The sequence below is a fragment of the Platalea leucorodia genome (genome assembly GCF_965183815.1).
Source record: "Platalea leucorodia genome assembly, chromosome: 2".
NCBI classification, from domain to species: domain Eukaryota; kingdom Metazoa; phylum Chordata; class Aves; order Pelecaniformes; family Threskiornithidae; genus Platalea; species Platalea leucorodia.
This window is the reverse complement of record NC_138824.1, coordinates 46421473-46442737: the sequence shown is the minus strand read 5'-3', so window position 1 is coordinate 46442737 and position 21265 is coordinate 46421473. Positions and strand designations below refer to the sequence as shown.

Below are 21265 nucleotides of genomic sequence, written 5' to 3'. Positions count from 1 at the left end.
ATATAATTATAAGTTTTGTTTATAGACGGAAGTGGTGAAAGAGGAGAGAAAGATGCCAGCAAAATCACAACCTATCCACCAGGGGCTGTCCGCTTTGACTGTGAACTGCGAGCTGTACAAGTCAGTTGTGGATTTCACCATTCAGGTAAAAACAAATGAATCGGTGTTAATGATAGCGTAGAATTTTTGTTGTTGGTTTTGTTTTTTTCTTTTTTTTTTTTTTTTAAATGTTGTCATATGTGTTTTCACTTCTTTGTGTTTAATTTTCAATAAGGATGTACACAGGAGTGTTAAAGGTTGAAAAGGTTGCAGTATTATTTTGTACTCTACTACCCTGTCCTTCAACGGTGAAAAGGACTATAAGTATAATACATTGAGTTACATCAGAGCTTTTAAGCAATTTTTGAGTCATTTGAAAACATCTCCATGGCACAGCTCTAGCCCTGCATAGAGATGCTAGCTGTGATGGGTTGGGGAATCTGATACAGATCTCTTAGTGTTTCAGTAGGGATTGTTAACTGTGCTGCTCAGAAAGGCTAACCAGCGCTGGTGCAGTACTGTGTTAACATGTGCATATGTCAGAAAAATATTCTTTTTTTATTTCTTTTTCAGTGGTTTTGATGGAGAATGGTGATGTTTACACATTTGGATATGGGCAGCATGGGCAACTTGGACATGGTGATGTTAATTCCCGGTGAGCTGGTAATTAAAGGACGTGATTGTGTATTGTTGTATTGTGGCATAAAAAGTGGCTAAATTTCTGTTTCTCTGTAGCTAGCAAGTGTGAAAACTCCAATATTGTCCAAATAAAGTTGCCAAGCTCTTGTTCTTCACTTATTCCCCATAACCACTTGCGTATAGATACAGTAACAGTACTGTTGTACTGTGTAATTAATGTTTAATACATGAAGGCTTCTGTGCATAGTTATTAGCATAGCTTCAATAATTGAGTTTGAAATCCTTCTGTCTCTTCAATTCTCCCTACATATGAGAGAATGACATTGAAATCTCAGTAAGATTTCATTATTTCTGTAAAATACTACATATGCAATAATTCAAATAGTATGATGTAAACCTAGATTAACCTGTTTCTGTTACACCATTGGCAGTAGTTCAGTTATGATAAAATCTCGTTTATTATTAATCTCCAAAATTAAGTTACAAAGCTTGCATCTTAGCTGCATTTTGTAGACACTTATTTTCGATGTCAGCATGAGTGTGATGTGTGCTTTCATTGCGGTCAATGGAAATAGAGAAGTCAACAGAGTGTGGAGAGCTATTTGACTAACCACCCACTACTTAGCTACTTCAGGTATGCTCAGTAGCTCTGTAAACTTTATGGACTTGATCTCCATTGACTACAGTGAGAGCACAGATAATTAAATATGGGTGTCTTTAATGTGAAGCTCAATCTAACCCTTCGTATCTCATCCTTAGTATCTTACCTACTCACTAAAGTAAAAAAATCAGTGTCCTGCCATAAAAGGAAGTGTAATAATGTTGATCTTTGGGCATGTACATATACCATATAACACGTAAGACAGGGGATTTTGAATAGTAGGAATTGTTGAGGCTTTCTATATATCCAGTAATGCCCAGTATCTTTATGTAAAAGGCATACAGAGTGGAGCATCCATGACCTGTCTTCAGTTCTGTCATTTATCTTGTAGTAGTGAGATGAAAATTACTGAACATCTATCCTCATAATCTCTTTGGAGACTTCCAAATCATTTCTTTTGTCAAGTTTCTGAAGAAATCTTCATCATCTTAAAACTTTCGTTGGATTCACTAAACAAAAGGGGGAGAGGGAAGGAAGAAAGAAAGTTTACTGGAAGTGTTACTTTGTATTGACTGCTGTGCCTAATGGTAGTCTCTAAACTGTTACCCCTACTCAGTTTGCATTGGACTGGTGAATGCAGTCTGTGTTTCTGCCTATGGTAGAGCCATATCACAGATAAATACTCTGGTTTTCGTTCCTGGAAATTTTTGGATACTTGTTCCAAGCTACAACTGCTTTAGCTGGCAATTCAAGTCACTACTAGAATAAGGCCAGTTTCTGTCTTAAAGACTGAAGAGGTACAAACAGCAGTGGCATTTGTACTGGTAACTTACTGTCTCCTATTTCCAACTTTGATGAATTCGCTTGGCTTTTCTGAAGGCATCGGAGCTATCTGCTGTATCTGTCAGAATTTCAGGCAGTAAACCGCACATCTGTTGCTTATTTAGACAGAAACTGGATGGAGACCAAATGTAGTTCCAAGGGAGATCCTAGAAGAGAACATGAAACATCCTATGCCAAAGGATAGTTCTTGACCAGGCCTAGAAGCTGCGGATATGCAAGCGACTTGGCACTGACCTTTGTACCATTCTACAACAGAGCCTAGAGAGTGTCTGAAAAAAGCCTTGAAGAAATTTGGAGTATGTCCTGTGCATGAGAACTGGCTATAGTACTATATTGCTGTTTAGCACCATCATTCAAATGATAATTTCCTCATTGATGTACTTCTTTTTCCAGCTTTAAGTAGAGATCTCTCCTCTGTCCTCACAGTAAGGGATTCAGAGAAGGAAACAGGGAATCCTTATGCAGAGTTCCACCTCAGTTGGGACGCAGTGGTGCTCAGATGGCCAGCTCCAGCCAGGTCAGTGGTATGTCAGTCATGCAGTGTGTCACATTGCCTGTATTGACCTCAGGAAGACCATCATCTTCTGAATCCAGGAACTGATACTCTACTGTGTTTCCAGGAGAGAGAGAGGGGAGGGAAAAAAAAAAAAAAGGAAGTGATATTTAGGCAGCCTAGCTAGTATGTCTAAATATGGGGGCCCCTGAAATCAAGAAGTGTCAGGGAAAATGCAGGAACTCTCATTTTCATCTAAGGGAGCCATCTTCATTGCCAGATGAAGCAATGATGGAAGTTCCTGGGCAGCGATTGATGACTTATCCTTTCATAGACTTCTGTCTTGCAATGTAAAGATTTAGTAGTGAGACTATATTTTTAAAAGTCTTGAAAATGCTTAACTATTTTGAATCCTGCATACCTGTCCAGACATGTCTTTCTCCTTAATTAAGGAGATTCTGGACTCCTCTATTAGAGTACGGTAAACACCACAAATTCTTCCTCCTACTTCAGTAGGAATGAGGTATAGTACATGCCCTAGAAGGACTTCAGACTATTTTTTATGCACACGAGCAAATAAAACAGCAGATGAACAGGACGATGTGATTCTCAATAAACCATTAATAGAACTGAAACGGTGTGGAGGAACAAGCAATATGCACAACGTGGTGTTATTTTTTTTTCTCCAGCAAAGACTTCAGCCATTCAGAGATGGACCACTTAAAAATGCAAGTGATCTGGTTCCTGGGAGGTCATTTTTTTCCATTTCAGTATGCTGGAGCCATTAAACTAGTCTGCATAGGCTTTCTGTTGTAAAATCCTCGGTGGCAGATGTTCATGAGCTATTCACTACATGAAGGATTTGTCAGTCTCTGCTTATATTCTCCTCAAATGAGATATGGGTGGTTAGAAACTCAGTGGAAGCAAGAAATGCTTTGCAGTATCTCCTCTTGGTGAAAAATAGCTTGTCTTGTATTCAGGTAAGCAAAGGCCTGTTTGTTGCTGATGCTTCTCTCAAGAAGTTGGGACTCCAGGATCTTTATGTTACTGTTCAAAATTTGCCTGCATTTCTTGTACAAACTGTTGACTTCAGCACTACGTTAGCAAGCACGTGATCTGACAGTCAAGCTCCAGAAATTGAATGACTGAAGTAAGGCAATCCTGATGTGATTTTGCTTCCAAAGGTTCAGCAATAACATGGAAGAAAACTGAGCAGACCTTCCGTGGACAGTCAGCTATGTTCTATTTGAAGACAAAGCGCAGAGACTATATCCTATTAATATCTCTAGGAAAAAAAAAAAGTGTTCCATCATCTCTGTTTGATAGGACTGTGTTTCTAGATGCATTATCTCATTATTGTACTTCAGCAGCGGAGTGCAGGTCTTATTTGCATCTTTTCACCAAACTTCCAGTTACCTCTAAAATCTAAAAATCTTTTTTTTTTTTTTTTTTTTTTTTATTTTAACCAACTCTGCCTGCAACTGGCCAAAATTACTACTGGTTTCCTTTTACTCACTACACAGTAACAGCCCACGGTGAACCTGAATTTATAGCACCACGGTCAGCTGCCTCAAGTGACATATCACTGGACCTGCCAGCCAGCTGTGGCCTGGATCAGTACCATGGACAGCGATTGTTCGAACAGTTAATGCAGGATGAGTTTTCAAAGACCACATCTGCTCCCAGAAAAGCTTACTCTTCAGGATGGAAGAGGGTTTCGGTGTGGACAGCCAAAATGCATTTGGACCTTCTGCAGGATCCTGAGTTAGCTGATGCATGTATATCTGCTGCTTTTCATTCAGCAATCTTAGGTTTTCCCAAGGGATCTCAGGTTACTGTCTGTATAGTTGAGATTGGTCTTTTGTGATTGACCTGTGTCAAATATCTGTGTCATATCCAGAAACCAAAGAATCTGTGAGTTTGACACCAGTGTGTCTTTCAACTCCATCCCAGAAGAATACTGCCTGCTTTGCCCCATTCAAATGGAGAAACCCTGGTTGTCAAAACTTTGTCCAAAGGGTCTTGCAGACTCTTGAGTGTCTATGCTGAGCTTTTCTGTGTTGAGTTTAAGAGGGACAGGGAATACTGAATAGTATCACAGGTTTTAAATTCCATATACATCAGTCAAACCAGCTTATTGTATTCTTGCAAATCTTTCCTCCTTTTATGAAGTGAAAACTATTTTTCTGTAACTTTATTTTTTTGACGTAGTTAAGTGTCTTAAGCTTATTCCTGTTCATTTCTTTAGTTGATATGCTGTAGTTGGCCGTTTGAAAATGTGAGTGATCTTAATAAAAGATCTATTTAAGAGGATAACATATTACATCTCTCTACATTAGTTGCTTGTCTTGCTCTACTGCTGCCAAGGGAACGTCATACACAGCGTTCAGATAGCGTTGCTGATAGATTCAATTGGCAAAACAGAAAGGGAAGTAATTTTGGTGATAATAGCTTAGCTTTTATGCATCTAATAGATGAAACGTTCACTTTTTTTTTTTAAAGCATAGGATTGATAATTCCATGCCTGCAGCTATCATAATTTTGAAGGAGAGAAAAAAAACTTTAATCAAAATATTTCCCTTTAACAGGAATGCTTTTGGATTAGTTCTTAATTATGTTTTGTTTCTGCTTCAGTGCCTTTTTGAGCTTCCTTAAAGTTAATGGGAGGCAGGTGTAATGTTTCTTCTGTTTTTAAAATGCTTCATCATTGGTGCTGCTAGACTTTGCTCTGTGTGTATGTGCATAATCTTACTGGTGTCCATGTGCCTATAGACCAACAAAGGCTTCTAAATTTATGAATATCATGTTGTGCATCCTCTACCAAATTTTATGCTACCCTTCAGTCTCTCCATCTCCACTAGAGTCACCCACTGGAAGCTACATTCACCACAAAGGAATCATTTCTTTCTGTATACCTGTGTTCCTTCTCCTTCAGGTCATCAGCCTCTTTTCATGCTGCATTCCTCTGTTCCACATTTCTATATGTTCACATCTTCCCATCTACCCTTTCCTTACTGAACACACAATGCCTCTCCTTCCTCCTACTTTCTTGACTTCTGTTTTACCTGCAATTCAGCCAAAACCAGAACATGCAGATAACACATCTTTTCGCACATCATCTGCTAAACAATCGCTAGGTAACCGTGGACCGACACTTTTTATTCCAGCATAAGACAACCTGTTCTTATTTTAGATTAACCTACTTTGGAAGCGTGCGTTTAAAACTAAGTTTAAATAGCGCTGCTGTTCTCTGGGGTCAGAGTTCCCAAACATAGAGTTATTTGAGAATAACTTGTTCTTCAAATTCACAGTCTTTCTAAGTCCACAATAGATTTGAAGTCTAGGTAGACATTCATTATGGAATTCAAAGTCTGGTACAGTTCTTGTAGGCTCCTGTTCACTTTGGGATTGAGATAAAAATTTTAGGTTTAGTATGTCATACTTGTTTCTTTCTATCTTTTCTGCTATTTCTATTCTAAGTCATCACTTCAAATTTTCTTTCTTTGCTTCTTGAACATATTATTGGTTTTTTTTCCCTTCGTTTTTACTGGAAATTTATTTTCTTATACCTGTCCATATTTGGGAGGCACATGGATTAGACTTTTACAGATCTTTCTGGAAAACAGTTTGGAGAGGTTTGTTCTTTCTTGAGTCTATGAGTTTGATGGAGAGCCATTTTTTAATGCCTTATTCTCCATTAGAAAGCTGATGGAGGTGGGTAGACCTTCTCTTTCTTTTATTATTCCCTAGACAGTGATCTCAGGAGGGCCATATCAGTATTACTTCTGGTAATTGTACTACGGTAGCAACCACATAAGGCTTTGATTGCTTCATAATGCAAACAATTTTGTTAAGTGCTTAACCAGTGTCCTCACTACAGATTTTTTTTTTTTTTTTTTTACTGCTACAGTTCACTGCAATGTATTTTATGTACATACATATATGCATGCATTTATATATTATTCTAACTACAGTAACATAAATGTAATCCTACAATTATATATTAAATTAATCATTTTTATTCTATGCTAATTTCTGAGTGTAACTGAAGAGAGGGTACTTGATCTGGTTCCCTGTAACAAGAGGGCATACACTTAAATATCTGGTACAGTCTTTTAAACCTCTTTTCTTTTAATATGCAAGATGTTGATTGACTCTATTTCTATATAGTATGTGAACATAGTGAATATATTTCACAGTGATTGAAATCCTTACAATACTAATGTATGTGTTAAATGTTGCATAAGCATGTATTGATACAAACTTAATTTATTTTGATATAGGGGATGTCCCACTTTGGTACAAGCATTACCAGGTCCTAGTACACAAGTTACTGCTGGGAGCAACCATACAGCTATTCTCTTAACGGATGGGCAGGTTTTCACGTTCGGAAGTTTCTCAGTAAGGAAATAATAATATTTACTTATGGGAATAAGCTAGTAGGTTAATGTATTGTTCAAAGACCTTTCAAAACTGTTTGCTTATACTTGGGCTTACAGGACTGCTCATGACTTCTGCATGCCTTTTGTGTCTGTTATGTTTAAAAATGTGGCCTCTGATATTGTTGTGGTTAGAAAAGCATGATGCCAGAAATTCTTGGTGCTTTTTGTATTTTAGTGAAGATGGTGATTTAAAACTGGGTTGTTTTATAAGGTGCACCAGTTTTATCAAACTCTTATTGTTGCAAGCTCAGTTGCAAATAAGAATCTATTGCCTATTTTATTACATGTCTGTCTGCATTCATTAGAAAAAACAACTGTGCTGTTTTCTTTCATAGAAACAGCAATGAGTTACAGAAGTTATGCTTACACTTGAGATTATTGCTCAGTATAACACAACAGAACTCTGGTACTCTTCTTTCATATCCGCATGGCATATATTCTCCTATGTCCATGTGGAACCTGTTCTTATATTCACTGAATAAACACTTCAACATCATTTAGTTCCCTTTCGTCCTGACTTTAGGCCTTTGTGCCTCCTTGTCTTTGCAAGTACCCCCTCACTGCAGTCTCTCCAGAGTCATCTGTTGTTCATACTTTCCCACTAATGGCCTTTTGGTAAAAGCTAGAGTATAGGTATTGAGCTATTTTTATATGCTTTAAAAACTATGTACTGCCAAACACAACAGAAGAGAAATTGCACCTTTTGAAATTTGGTTGGGTTTTTGTTTTGGTTTGGTTTTTTTACAAAAAAAAATTTAAAAGTGAAGACTGAAATTTTAGAATTGGAAAATCATGTTTTGAATTAAGTGTGCCACAAGATGGCTCTTCTGTTAGGTAATATTTTGTTTTTCACACTTTTAAGTAAGTGCTTTGATGTCCATTTTTTTGTCAAAAGTGATGTGGACACATAAAAGTTTTAAGCTTCGTTGACTTGCAGTGAAACTTAGCCCCTGAAAAACCAAATTCATTCTCAGAAATAAGGTTTAAAAGCCTGGCTCTTGACTGAGGGTTTTTTTTTCTTTTTCTAAAAGATAAAATAAATTTAGACCATATTTAGACAGCCTGTTCTGTGCATCTGGTTTTAATATTGCAAGGCCTGAAAGTTTGTTGAAAGCCTCATAAAGTTAAGACAAGCTCAAAAGCAAGCATCTTTCTTGAAAATGTCTGCACTAAGTTTACTTACATACACTGTTAAAGGCCCTAGATCTCCAGGTCAGGATGTTAATGAGCATATGCAGAGGTGCTTGCTTAGGCACTTTATGCTCTTTTTAGCTCAAGTTTGATGTGCTAATCAATTTCTAGGTATTTGCTCTGTAAGACTTACAGTCCATATAAGTTTAGGCTGTCTGAATCTGATGTAAATTTATTTTTTTTCTCCTATTAATTCATTCCTTGTTTAGCACTGAAGTTATTTGGATATTGATTGTTGAGGGAGAATAAATGCTTTTATATCTGATTCTGAAGATGGAAAGGAGGGATATCCATCGTGGAGAGTTTGAGTTGCATTAAAAGAAAAAAGTTCACTCAAAAAGCTAACTGAATAGGGAGGACAATATCTGTCGATAACTTGTTCCTTGTATTTAAATATGTAATGCTTCACTTCGAGTAGCCGTTGCTTTTTGAAGGTAATTTTGTGGTAAGCTATCTCTTCCAGATAACTAATTTTGTATGTTGAAACTATTAAAATACCTAGTTCATCTTTGGGACTTACTGTTACTTACTAATTCTTGCATTCTCTCTATAGAAAGGTCAGCTTGGTAGACCAATTCTGGATATGCCCTACTGGAATGCAAAACCAGCACCTATGCCTAATATAGGCTCTAAATATGGACGCAAAGCAACATGGATTGGAGCAAGTGGAGACCAGACTTTTCTCCGGATCGACGAAGCTCTCATTAATTCTCATGTGCTTGCTACATCAGAGATATTTGCAAGCAGGCATATAATAGGCAAGAATTCTTCTAGAATATTTTAAATACTTATAGAAGTATTGGAGAAAAAATAGCTTCGGTCATGCGAACAACAGAGGAGCAACAAGTCAAAAATGTGAATGGAGGGAATTTAAAATATTTTTACTTTTTAGTTATACTGCACATGGTGATCCTAGCTCCTTTAGAAATGTAGTTTTATTAAAAAGAGGAATGTAAAAGTCTAAACTTTTCTTGCACTTAAATCTTAATTTTTTGCTGTAGCAGTATATCTGTTCTTCCCTACTACATTAATGCTTTGTGCATAGAAAATGCCACGTAATGAGTGGAGTCTTCATGTTTTTCTGCTCTTTTTGCTCCCTCATCTAGGTTTGGTACCAGCTTCAATATCAGAACCTCCTCCATTTAAATGTCTTCTGATAAACAAAGTAGATGGCAGTTGCAAAACATTCAATGATTCTGAGCAGGAAGACCTTCAAGGTTCTGGTGTGTGTCTGGATCCTGTCTATGATGTTATTTGGAGGCAAGTGTGGATTATAGCTATTAAAGTCATAGTGTCGAAATCCTTTTTGAAATATTTCAGGAGGCTAGAAATTTGATTTTTCTCATTTCCCTCGTAAATTAATCAGTCTCATTCCAGACTCATGATGTTTAGGGGACCCCAATCTATTCCGCTTATTTACTCTTTTTATTCTTCCCTTACTTTTCTCCATCTACTTAACACTTTACTGAATATTTTAGTTTTCTTGCCATACCCAGCTTCCACAACTTTGTGTCTTAAATCTTCATCCTTTTCTCAGACATTAGTGATTAAGACATGAATAGGAGAAAGGGCGGAGTAATGATATTCTTTTGAGTTCTGACATTTTTGAGAGGTCAAAATAAAGATACCTACTTAGATGGCATAGACATTCAAATTACAGTTGTATTTATTTCACAGTCTTTGGGGGTGGTTGCTTTCAGTAGAGTCTTTGAGCAGGCATACATCATAAGCCCTTGTTCCAAAACAGAATCATAACATCTAATTCTTCTATGATGATCTAAAAGCTATGTTAGCCAGGATTTGAAAGAGAAATTTGAACTGTCATCTTAGTGCAAGTGATGGATGATGTTTAAAATGTTTGAAGACTTAGGCAAAGCAAGAATAATCACTTACAGTTAGAATAAAGCAGGGAACCACCTAATCTGCATTCATCTGGAAAAGATAGTATCACATAGAATCATATCTTTAAAAGATCATTATGTCCATAGGCTGGTTGCATCCTACTTTGGATGTCTTCATCGTAAACTGAGATTCAAGAACTTAATAGCCGCTTAACACTGAAGCATGCATATTTGCTAGGCATGCTCTTTTATGACCTCTGAAGTTCCTTGGATGGCTGTAGTCCTGCATTATGCACATCCCCAGGATCATTTAAATCTCATTAGCTAGGTACGAGTTCTTACTTAAATTATGCTGAGATTTGAAATAAGGAAGAGCAGCACCTACATCCCTTAAAGCTCTCGGTCATGATATTGTCGGTATGATTAAAACACACCGAAAGATGCAATTTACAAAAAATGCAGGTATTGATGGCTATGGGAAAGCAGCAAGTTTCAGGGGAGAAAAGGTGATGACACTCAACCTGATGTAACACACTAAAATGGTTATTCAGCTTGAGGAAGTTCAAAGTCACATGTTAAAGATGATATTATGGTTGAACATGGGTTGAGGTGTTTTATTGTCTTGCAGAATTTTGGGGACTGTAGAACTAAATCTAGAGCTTAAGTACTTAACTGAAGAATGGATTCTTGGAGTCTGTGTAGAATTATTTCTCTGTTATATCCCATTCTTTTTTAATAGAAAATATTAAAACCGTCTAAGGAAGAGACATGTTAATGAATATGCCTATCAGTAGTGAAATATCTGGTAGATTATATATTATTCCTGGGCATTTTTATTCATGCCTATTTAAATGAAGGGGGCAGTTTCTCTGTACAGAGATACAGCATTCTTGATTACATGGATTTTAAAGATTTTCTTCACAGCTTTGTGACTTAATTTTTCAGTTAGCAGTGAAATTCAAGTGGTTAAATAATTTCATATGTATGTATATATGTGTGCGTGTATAAACTCGTACATTGCTAACTCATTGAAATCCTGAATACATATGGTGCCTTATAATATTTTAGTTAAAACTATTTCTTTCTGTGTTTGTTAGACCATCTCAGCCGCATTTGGATTTTTAGAACAGTGTACCAAGTGAAAATGCCTTCTGTGCTTATTCAGAACACTCCCATAGGCCTATGTCTTCTAACTGTTTCTTCCTTTTACGTAGTGATATCAAAGACCATTTTCTTTTTCTCCATGTTAATCTATAGTATAGAAAGTCTTTGTATTCCCTTGTTTATGCTGCCCTTTTCTATAATCCCTTAAATACTCATAAGGTGATGTTATCCATTTAAAAAAGCCCAAACAAAATATGTTGGATTTCTCAAGATCTTTTTACTCTTACTTGAAGGTGAGTAACCCTTTTACTTTCACTTGGCATCTTTATAATTTTTGAGCACATCTGCCATTATATCTTGTAGTTTGCTAGTTACTTCATGCTTCTTAATAGATCATGCCATTTTAATATTTATTAGCTTTGAAAAGTGTCTAACATTTTCTGAAATTTGTAAACTCATAGTATGACTTTTTGACTTGAAGTACAATAAGAATGTTTTTGTGTCTTTCCATTTGCTACTGTGTTAAGCTAGTAAAGTTTGTATGTATTTGGCCTAATGATGTTTAATTTTAAGTGTCTGTACTAGCAGATCTACCTTTTGCATTTAATAGCTTACAAAATTTAATTATCAGTTAGATTTTTGTATTTTTTTAGTAGGTGAAAGGTTTTTTTTACTCTGTTTTGTCTTGCTCTAGGTTTCGACCAAATGCTAGGGAACTGTGGAGTTACAATGCAGTAGTTGCCGATTCCAGACTTCCCTCAGCTCCAGACATGCAATCCCGGTGTAGTATTTTGAGTCCAGAACTTGCTCTACCAACAGGTTCCAAAGCTCTAACCACCAGATCTCATGCAGCTTTGCACATTCTAGGTATACATTTATAGTTGATGAGTCAGAAGCTTAGATGAAATAAAGGAACATTACTTACTTTATAAATTAATTTTAATCTAATGGCTTTCTGACTTTTTTGAGTTAAAATTTTACTTTGTAATCTTTCACCATTGCTCTTAACACTTATGATCTGGCTGATATGCATTAATTTTAATCAAAACCGTTATCTTCTGCCATCTTAATGATGCTAGAGGATTTTAGAGTTCTGATGGAACCTGCTACTAGAGGTCAGCAAAGTAAAGTAAGAGACATTCCTAGATGATCTTTTTGAACAGTCTGCAGAATAAAGTCAGTACTGTTAAGTTAACCTGGAGTCTCCAAAAGACAGGAAAAAAGTGCTCTTAAATAAGCTATTTTTATTTTAAAATAAATGCAATATCAAAAATTAGAATTTACACTTTGCAGTTTCCTATAGTGGGTCACTAAGAGTAATATGATTTCCTTTTGTAGTCCAAAAAGCCTACCAAAGCAAAAAATAATCCCACTGTGTTCACATATAAACTGGCCATATGCAATGTACCCAGTGCTTCAGAACACAGCTTTGGAAGTTATTTTAGGTGATCAGTTTCTTGTCCTGCTCCCTTCATTGTGTGTTAGAGATGTCATAAATTTTAACTTGAACAGTACTTTTTTGTGTCTGAGTCGGAGTAAGGCATGTTAGGTACCCATGTATATGAAACAAAATGCCTTTTCTGAAGGCATAATTCAGTTACTACTTCAATTCTTTTTTGGTAATAAGGGAAATGTAAAAAGGAAAAAAAAAAATTAAGGTGTTGCTGGCAATTTATTTACCATTGGAAAAGTTGCAAAGTAAAGATTTAATTGCATTTCTTGGTTATTCTGGAAAATTAATAAATGAAATTGATCTGCAATAATAAACCTTGAGATTCTACAGCAGTGACTCCTGACCTCATCAAAGCTATAATGATATTCGGTAGCATATGTGTGGTTTAGGAACAAAACAGTTAGGTTGCTTTGATCTTTTTAACTAGTATTCATTTCCATTTCACTGATTATAATCAACAATAAGAAATTTGAGTTGTTCTTGGTTTTGCTTTCTTTTAGGTTGTCTTGATACTTTGGCTGCTATGCAGGATTTAAAAATGGGTGTAGCAAATACAGAAGAAGAGACTCAAGCAGTAATGAAAGTTTATTCTAAAGAAGACTATAGTGTTGTTAACAGATTTGAAAGTATGTACACAGTAAAATTTTACAGCATAAGCTAATCAGGCTCGTGGAATAAAAGACTAAGATAGATTAACTGTATTTTTGTTGGTTTTTTTTCTGCAGGTCATGGAGGAGGCTGGGGTTATTCAGCCCACTCAGTAGAAGCTATCCGTTTCTGTGCTGATACAGATATTTTGTTAGGTGGTCTTGGTCTTTTTGGAGGTAGGGGTGAATACACTGCTAAAATAAAGGTAAGTTTTTTGGGTTCGTTTTAAACTATGTTATGTAAAATCGAAAATTTAGAAATGCCACCTAAAACCATGATTAATCTATTTCTTGATGAATGAGTGGTTTACTTTAGATTAAAAGCATTAATAATAGAACAAGAAGAAGGCTTCTCAGTGAGAAGTAATGAACCTCATGCAGGTAGGGTAGGTGAAGTAGTAATTATCAGATCTCTATCTTAATTGTCAAGGATTGGCTCGTTCTTACCTTCACTAAATGCTATGCCGTCTTACAGGTGTCTTGAGCAGATATGGCAGTGAGTAGAATGGTTCTGTGAGGTATTTACATAAAACTCAGAGGTCCACCTGCAGAAAATTGGTGTTGTGGGCTTCAAGTTAGAATCACATCCTGTGTCAGAATACATGAGGGACTGCTTCTCAAAAACAGCAGAAGAGTGCTTATCAGTAGCTGGAATTCCTTTGGTACCAGCTGAGCCATTGCTTCCAGCTGTCCCTGCCGCTTCTTTCTCAGACTGCTCTCTGGATAGCTTCTCAGCTGGGATTCTTCAACTGAGAGTGAATGACAGCAAACATACTTAACTCTGCTTTGTGCCAAACGTGAGGATGATTAGGGCTGGAGTGTGTGTGCTGATTTTAAATAAATAAATAAATAAACCTGGCTTTAGGTAAAAAAACCTCACATAAACACACAGTGTGATGACAAAGCTCCGGTTTCTGATAAGTAGCTTCTGTTCCTGCATTTAATAAGGATTTTAGAAACTCCCTGAAAGACATTGTAAAGGAAGGATCTAATATCTGTCTGAGATGTATATTAGATGTGTGTATTTGGAATATGTTATTGTTGTTACTTGTCATTTACTGGGCTATTGAGTTTTCTTTTTCTGTTTTCGGGTGAATAGGTATTAAGGTTTGTTTTAGGGAAATGGATGGCATATGTTTAGGAGTAACATTTGCATAAGACAACAGGAGATCCAAAATAAGTAGTTGTACTTTATTCTAGTTTAACATAATGACTGAGAATTGCAAATGATTAAGGAAAGCCAAGAAACTTAACAAAAAAAAAGAAAAAGCATGACTAATGTTTAAATACGACAGGTAGTAACCCTATGAAAGCACTCTGGTATTATTTTTTCCATTAGTTTCTGGTTGTCTAGGATTAGCTTATAGCCAAGATAAGATTTGCCAGTCCAACCATACATGAACTGTGTATTAAATAGGCATTTGCAAGAGAAGTCACAGACATGTATTGTGGTCCTTTTTCAAACTGATCATACTGTAGAAGTGATTTTTTTACTAAGAAACCCAAGTTCTTTTGAAAAAGGTATCATCTTTTGTCCTAGTCACCAACTGTTTATGACACTATTGACTAGCTCTGCTAAACAGTCAAGCTGTCCCTTTCCAGAGAAGTTGAGTATATCTTCAGTGCATTTCAATCTGTGATGGAAAGCCTGCACCTTCTGCCCAACTTCGCCTTTTTTAGATGCTCTGCGTTTGACTTGCCTGTAAGATTTAGGGAGTTTCTGCACTTAAGAATATATCTGGGCATAAGACTGGGAGATCAGTGTCAATTGCTATTTCTTTAAATGTTAATGATATTACAAAATCCTGACTTCCAGATGGGAATTTGCCTGTCAGTGATAGTAACTAGCAATAGTTTTGGGAAGGGGAAAGAATACTAGTAGAGAATTTCCAGAATGCCAGACAGGGAAAAGTGGTATTATGAGGTTTCTAACAGCTGAGACCTATTTTTTACCTTTTTTCTTACTCCACCAGTTGTTTGAATTGGGTCCAGATGGGGGAGACCATGAGACTGATGGAGACCTTCTTGCTGAAACAGATGTCTTAGCATATGATTGTGCTGCTAGGTAAGATGTTTTCCTTACCTACTTCTACCTACTTCTTGATCTGTATTTTTACTTTCTTCGTACACATTTTAAAGTCACTTTAAATAGCAACAGAGATGATCTACATCATTAGAAGTTTGTAGCAAGTGGTGTAAAACTTACACTCAAACAAAGTGTGTTGGGTAAAGCAGTAAAACACCAAATACCTCACCAAGACATTATGGTGCTAAATTAAAAGAAGGAAAAATCATCTCACATTTGCTCTTGTATAAACCAAAGTCAAATCCCATATTCCTGTGATGAGAAAACAAGGCAAACAAAATGTCACAGCAGCTATTTTGAATACTTCTATTAAAAGGATGCTTTCAAGCACAAATGGGTATTTGCATTAAAAAACTCATCATTAAACTTATTGCAATATGAAATTATCATAACCAAAAGAAGGATTATTGTACTTCAGCTCATTAGAGTACAAGCAGTTATTGCTTGAAAGATTTTGTGCGTATGGATGGGGTTAGCCATGTTTTAGCTGCTTTTTCATTCCCTGTTATGAAATAATTTAACATTCAAATCATGCATGACTAATTGTTTTAGGTTTAATTCTTATGTATCAATACCCCTAAAAATATATTTTATTACTTTCTTAAATATTCATGTGTAATTCCTAAGAATTTATGTGTATATGCTCTTGTAATTTACAAAAATTTACCCAGAATTTTCTGAAATAAAAGAATATAAGTAATACTTTACTTGCAGTATTATGTATTAAATGTAATTGGGTTTGTGTATGTTAATTTAACTTAATCTCTCCTTACTCTGTTTGGCATTTGATATCTGATTGTTTCAAAATGCAAGATCAAGCTAGACTTAAGCATTTGTGTGTCCTTCTGAATTTTTTTTAAATTACTACATTTTTTCAGTGAAAAATGTTTAAATGTTGAATATAAATAGATACTTGAGATTAATAACTTAATTCCATTAATTTTCAATTTCTTTTATAAGCAGGGTATAATTCGTTAAAGACTAATCTAAAAACTAATTCACATATATCTCTTTCAAAATTTACTTCCCCCAGAGAGAAGTATGCAATGATGTTTGATGAACCAGTACTCCTACAAGCTGGCTGGTGGTATGTAGCCTGGGCAAGAGTGTCAGGACCTAGCAGTGATTGTGGATCTCATGGACAGGCCTCTATTACTACAGATGATGGGTATATTTTTTGTCATATTTTTAAATGCAAAAGACGAGATCTAATATTGCTTGAATAATAATTGGTTTGTTTCTCTTTCAGTGTTGTATTTCAGTTTAAAAGTTCCAAGAAATCAAATAATGGTACAGATGTTAATGCAGGGCAGATCCCACAGTTACTATACAGGTAATATTTTGACCTCTATTTAGAACAATTTATTGACATGTTTTTTAAACAGAGGCCCTGTTAAAGTAAGCATATGTTTCATGACATTATTATTGTATTAAGCTAAGGAAATCGGTATCTGAAAAATTTAGGGAAAACAGTGTCTTTGAGAAAAGTAAAAAATCCATTATACCAACATTTATTCCTTTGCAGTTTTTCTTTAAGAGGTCTTTTTTCATATATTATGTTCCGAGGCTTTAATTTAGTTCTGTAGAGCCTCATGATTTCATCTAACATGCTTTATTTTTTTGCTAGTTGGGAAGTATTCTATTTAGTAGGCCTCAGTTTAGGAGCAGTATACTATGAAACAGATGATTTTAATGAGGAAAAAAACCAAAAGAAAACAAAAGAAAAGCAGAACGAATTCTGCTTTACAATAAGTTACCATAAATTTATTATTCCAGTGATAAATGTTATGTAACTCTGTTTTAAAAAGCAAGAACTCTTTCACTGTATTGCTAATATATTTTTCACATTTCCTCAGATATATACAAGACATAATTTTTATATTTTATGTATGTGTGTGTATATATATGTATATTCCCCCCTGCCCCTATGTAAATTCTGAAACTTGTGATTTCTTCCTGCCAGTTCTCTTGCTATGTCCTTTCTAAGCATGCCCTTTTCAGGGTCCCTTATCAGAACAGCTCACTTTAGCAGGTAAACTTTGTGTCCATAGACCCCTATCTCTCCAGAGGAAGGTTTCATTCTGACTCAAGCACATAAATCCTGTCATAACCTATTAATTGTTTTGGTGATTTCTATGGAGAGCTGGCTGTAGCCAAAGGCAAACAAGCTTTGGGGCCTCTGAAGGAAGGATATGGCTGAAGAGCCATGAGTGGCACAAAACGAAGGGTGCTGCAGTAACAGGTGCTGCCTGTGTTTTTTACCTCCGCCTATATTTTACCTTCACAAAACTAGTGTTCTTTAAGGAATAACACTTCTAGTCTTAAAAATGTCATCTGAAGAAATACAATAAATACTTGTAATAATTTTATATGTAATTAGATCTCGACTTTGTTATCAATTGTCACGATTCTGTCAGTCGAACAGAATTAAAGATATTTGATTGCTGGTCTAGAAGGATTAGGACCTGGAGGAAGTTATGCTGAAATTGAACATTTTTTTGATAACTTAAACTTTTCTTCCACTTTTGTTCCACTTGAACAATATAAACAGTAAAAACTTGGTGCAGATTTCAAGTCAGTTCTTAAATTGTTCTTCCAGGCTACCAACAAGTGATGGCAGTGCGTCCAAAGGAAAACAGCAAACCAGTGAACCTGTGCATATTTTGAAGAGGTCTTTTGCCAGAACTGTCTCAGTGGTGAGTATTACCAAGAATCTTCTGTGTTTCCTGCAAGTTCATTCATACATAGAAAACCAGAAGATGTATATGTGGAAATAACTAATGATTTTTTCTGTCTGCTTTATCAAGCAGAAGTTAGGTACACTGGTATATAGAACATGTTTTGGTTTTGGTTTTGTTTGGTGGGTTTTTTGTTTTTTTTTTTTTTTTTACTTTTTCTGAAAATTTCAGATGTAAACTTAAATCTAAACTAAGCTTGGTATTGACCTGAGGATGACATCCTAGAAATGTATTTGTTTACAAGGTTTGGTTTACTTTTCATGTGTAAGCTACTTAGTTTTGAGTGGTTTCAGGGGGGGTGTAGGGTTGAGTTTGTACTTACTGGTTGTATTCAATGTGCAAGACTTAGTCCCTCCCAAGAAATTAATATTAGCAGGCGTTTCAGAGTTTTGAGGGAGCTTTACTATATGCTCTCTACTGTGGCTTTTAAATTGCTGTCATTAATCAGTCATTGGTGAGATTCGTCTTCCTCTTGGATGCATTCCAATATATATTGAGGATCAGATAGCATTTAATTAAACTTTGGTAAGCTGAAGTAAGGAGTATTAATAGGCACAGTGAACTGCAACTGTTACTAGAAGATAGTCTGCAGTTCTTCACCTACAGCAGGTGGTTAGTCAAATTTTGAGGAATACTGCCTTAAGTTGAAATGCAATATTATAATGCAGGGTAAGATGAATTCTGTCTTCCAATTTTTGAAGTAGTCCCTTCCTTATCTGTTACAAGCAATGATTATTTGATTTTCAGTTCCATCCTGGTTTATATTTTACACTGCATTACATGTACTGTTAGTATTCTTAACTAATAGTTACACTGAAGTTATTGCTTCCATATGGACACTCGCGGTCCAGTTTTCTTAACCAGCTTGCTTTCTCTTATTTATGTATTCTCCATTTCTTCAGTACTCCGTAATGATCAGGATGATCTTCTCCTGTTCAGATTTCTTCTAGAACTGTATTATCTACATAATTTGCATTTTTAGCAATCATATTATCAATATATTAATAGCTATTCTTAATATATGTTTACTTAAAAATATTTGCATTAAGCTATGAACTCCTATGGCTTTTAATACTTTGCACTGTATCCTCTCTCTTCATTACCTTGCTGCTGTTATCCCTCACCATAGATCTGAATTGGGATAAGAGGAGAGTTTTGGCTTTCTGGAGCATTAGGCATTTTATAATTAACTTTGAACAATCAACTTGATTGTTGCAGCTTAAATGTACACCTGCAGCTTGAAGGTATTCAGTACCAAATACTTGCAGTTTGCCTTCTGAGGTACAACTTTATTAAACTACCAACCACATTTAATAATAGTAGAAACAAACTTTTGGACAAGCAAAACTTTTTAAATCCTCGGATTTCTTGTGGACTATCATGTGCCTCTGTTAAACCTTAAGTACTGTAAATGTGATATAGTTTCCATGATCCTGCAGATCATAACCATTTAAAAACAAAGCAAAGACAGACCTGATAAGTCTTTACTGTAATGACAAGAATGTATTCTGTTAAAAGTAGGTATTACACTATCCATATGCAGACGAAGCGGGTAAAATTTACTGAAAAATATCTATTACAGGTGAATACAAACAGTTGTTAGTTCTTAAATAACTGAGACTTCCACACATGTAGTATTATAACATGTTATAAATGGTTTTTAGCATGATATTACAGTGAAGTATTCCCTACATTCTCAGTGCTCTTTTTTATTCTCAAGCAAATAGGATTTGTGTGTTGTATGATAGATATGTATAGACATAAATATGTTTTCATAACAAACATGGATATAGATGCTATTTGCTTTTCATCTTATTCTGATGCTGAAAGTCCACTTTTTGTTTTTAACACAAAATCTGTCTTCTGTATCCTTCATACCCTGAAATAGGAGTGCTTTGAATCTTTATTGAGCATTCTTCACTGGAGCTGGACAACACTGGTGCTAGGAGTTGAAGAACTTCGTGGACTTAAGGGATTCCAATACACTGCTACTCTTTTGGATTTAGAAAGATTGCGTTTTGTGGGCACTTGCTGCCTCAGGTTGCTGAGGGTCTACACCTGTGAAATATATCCAATATCAGGTATTGCTGTTAATTCATTTGTTTCATACTTATCAGCAAATAATAATCTACAGGACACTGAAAACTTGATCTAAGTATTCATGTAGGGTATGCTGTAAGACGAAATTGCTTATACAGATGGGTTTATTGGAGCAATTAAGAGACTCACTGTCAGAAATGGGAAATTGCAACGATCTGCACAACCCAGCGTCCAACACCACATGTTTACACTGTAACTCATGTCTGTTTTAAAGTTAATTTGTTGTTTGGTTTTACAATTGAGTTCTTTTGGACTATTTTGTATTTTCTTTTTTCCCATTTCTGTACATAGTAGCTGCTTTGATGGTGAGCACAAATTGTATTTGAAAGACAGCATCTGTTTTTCATGCCTGTAGTTCAACAACGCTCATATTAAAATGCAGCATATATTATGAAAGACCGGAAAACCAGAAGTTTCTGATGTTCAAGTTTCCTCGAAGTAGTTTGACACCCTTCACTGTTTTAATTTTGAAATTAACTTCTCTGAATGTGGATTCATCAGTGTTGATAAATTCTAGTTGTTTTATTTGCATGTAAAATGCACATTGTTATATGAAAATGTTTCATTTATTGTACATTTAACACTCGTCTTTGTGTAACCCTCTAGCTACAGCTAAGGCGGTTGTAGAAGAAACCAGCAAATTAGCAGATTGCATTGGAAAAACAAGGACCTTGCTGAGAAAAATTTTATCTGAAGGAGTTGATCATTGCATGGTGAAGTTGGACAACGATCCACAAGGATATCTCAGTCAGCCCCTGAGTCTTTTAGAAGCTGTTCTTCAGGAATGCCATAATACATTCACAGCTTGCTTTCATTCATTTTATCCAACACCAGCTCTCCAGTGGGCATGTCTTTGTGACTTGCTGAATTGTTTGGATCAGGTACATTAAAACGGCACAAGTAAATATTACAACTTAGCTTGCCCTTTTGCTCAAAGAGAAGCCAAGCGATATTTAAAACCTTTATTCCTTTTTTGTGTTTATCCTGGGTTGCAACTTGAATTCTGCTGTGGTTTGTGTTTTTTAATAATTGGGGTGGGGGGTGGGGT

General features: G+C 35.7%; 1 protein-coding gene across 23 annotated transcripts in view; it reads left to right on the top strand.

The window, feature by feature from the left end:
- MYCBP2 (MYC binding protein 2) overlaps positions 1-21265 on the top strand; it is a 209429-nt gene that overhangs the window by 86538 nt on the left and 101626 nt on the right. For 21 of the 23 annotated variants that reach the window (XM_082304029.1, XM_082304014.1, XM_082304025.1 and 18 more), the window contains 14 exons: positions 26-145; positions 613-694; positions 6899-7016; positions 8802-9006; positions 9355-9508; positions 11888-12060; positions 13147-13272; positions 13372-13499; positions 15267-15358; positions 16413-16547; positions 16629-16712; positions 17979-18075; positions 20006-20198; positions 20824-21098. In XM_082304029.1, the coding sequence (XP_082160155.1) occupies positions 26-145; positions 613-694; positions 6899-7016; positions 8802-9006; positions 9355-9508; positions 11888-12060; positions 13147-13272; positions 13372-13499; positions 15267-15358; positions 16413-16547; positions 16629-16712; positions 17979-18075; positions 20006-20198; positions 20824-21098 (1982 nt within the window). Of the gene's footprint in view, positions 1-25; positions 146-612; positions 695-2515; positions 2640-4170; positions 4394-6898; positions 7017-8801; positions 9007-9354; positions 9509-11887; positions 12061-13146; positions 13273-13371; positions 13500-15266; positions 15359-16412; positions 16548-16628; positions 16713-17978; positions 18076-20005; positions 20199-20823; positions 21099-21265 lie in introns of those variants that run through there. The other 2 variants (XM_082304023.1, XM_082304024.1) reach the window with 2 other exon arrangements.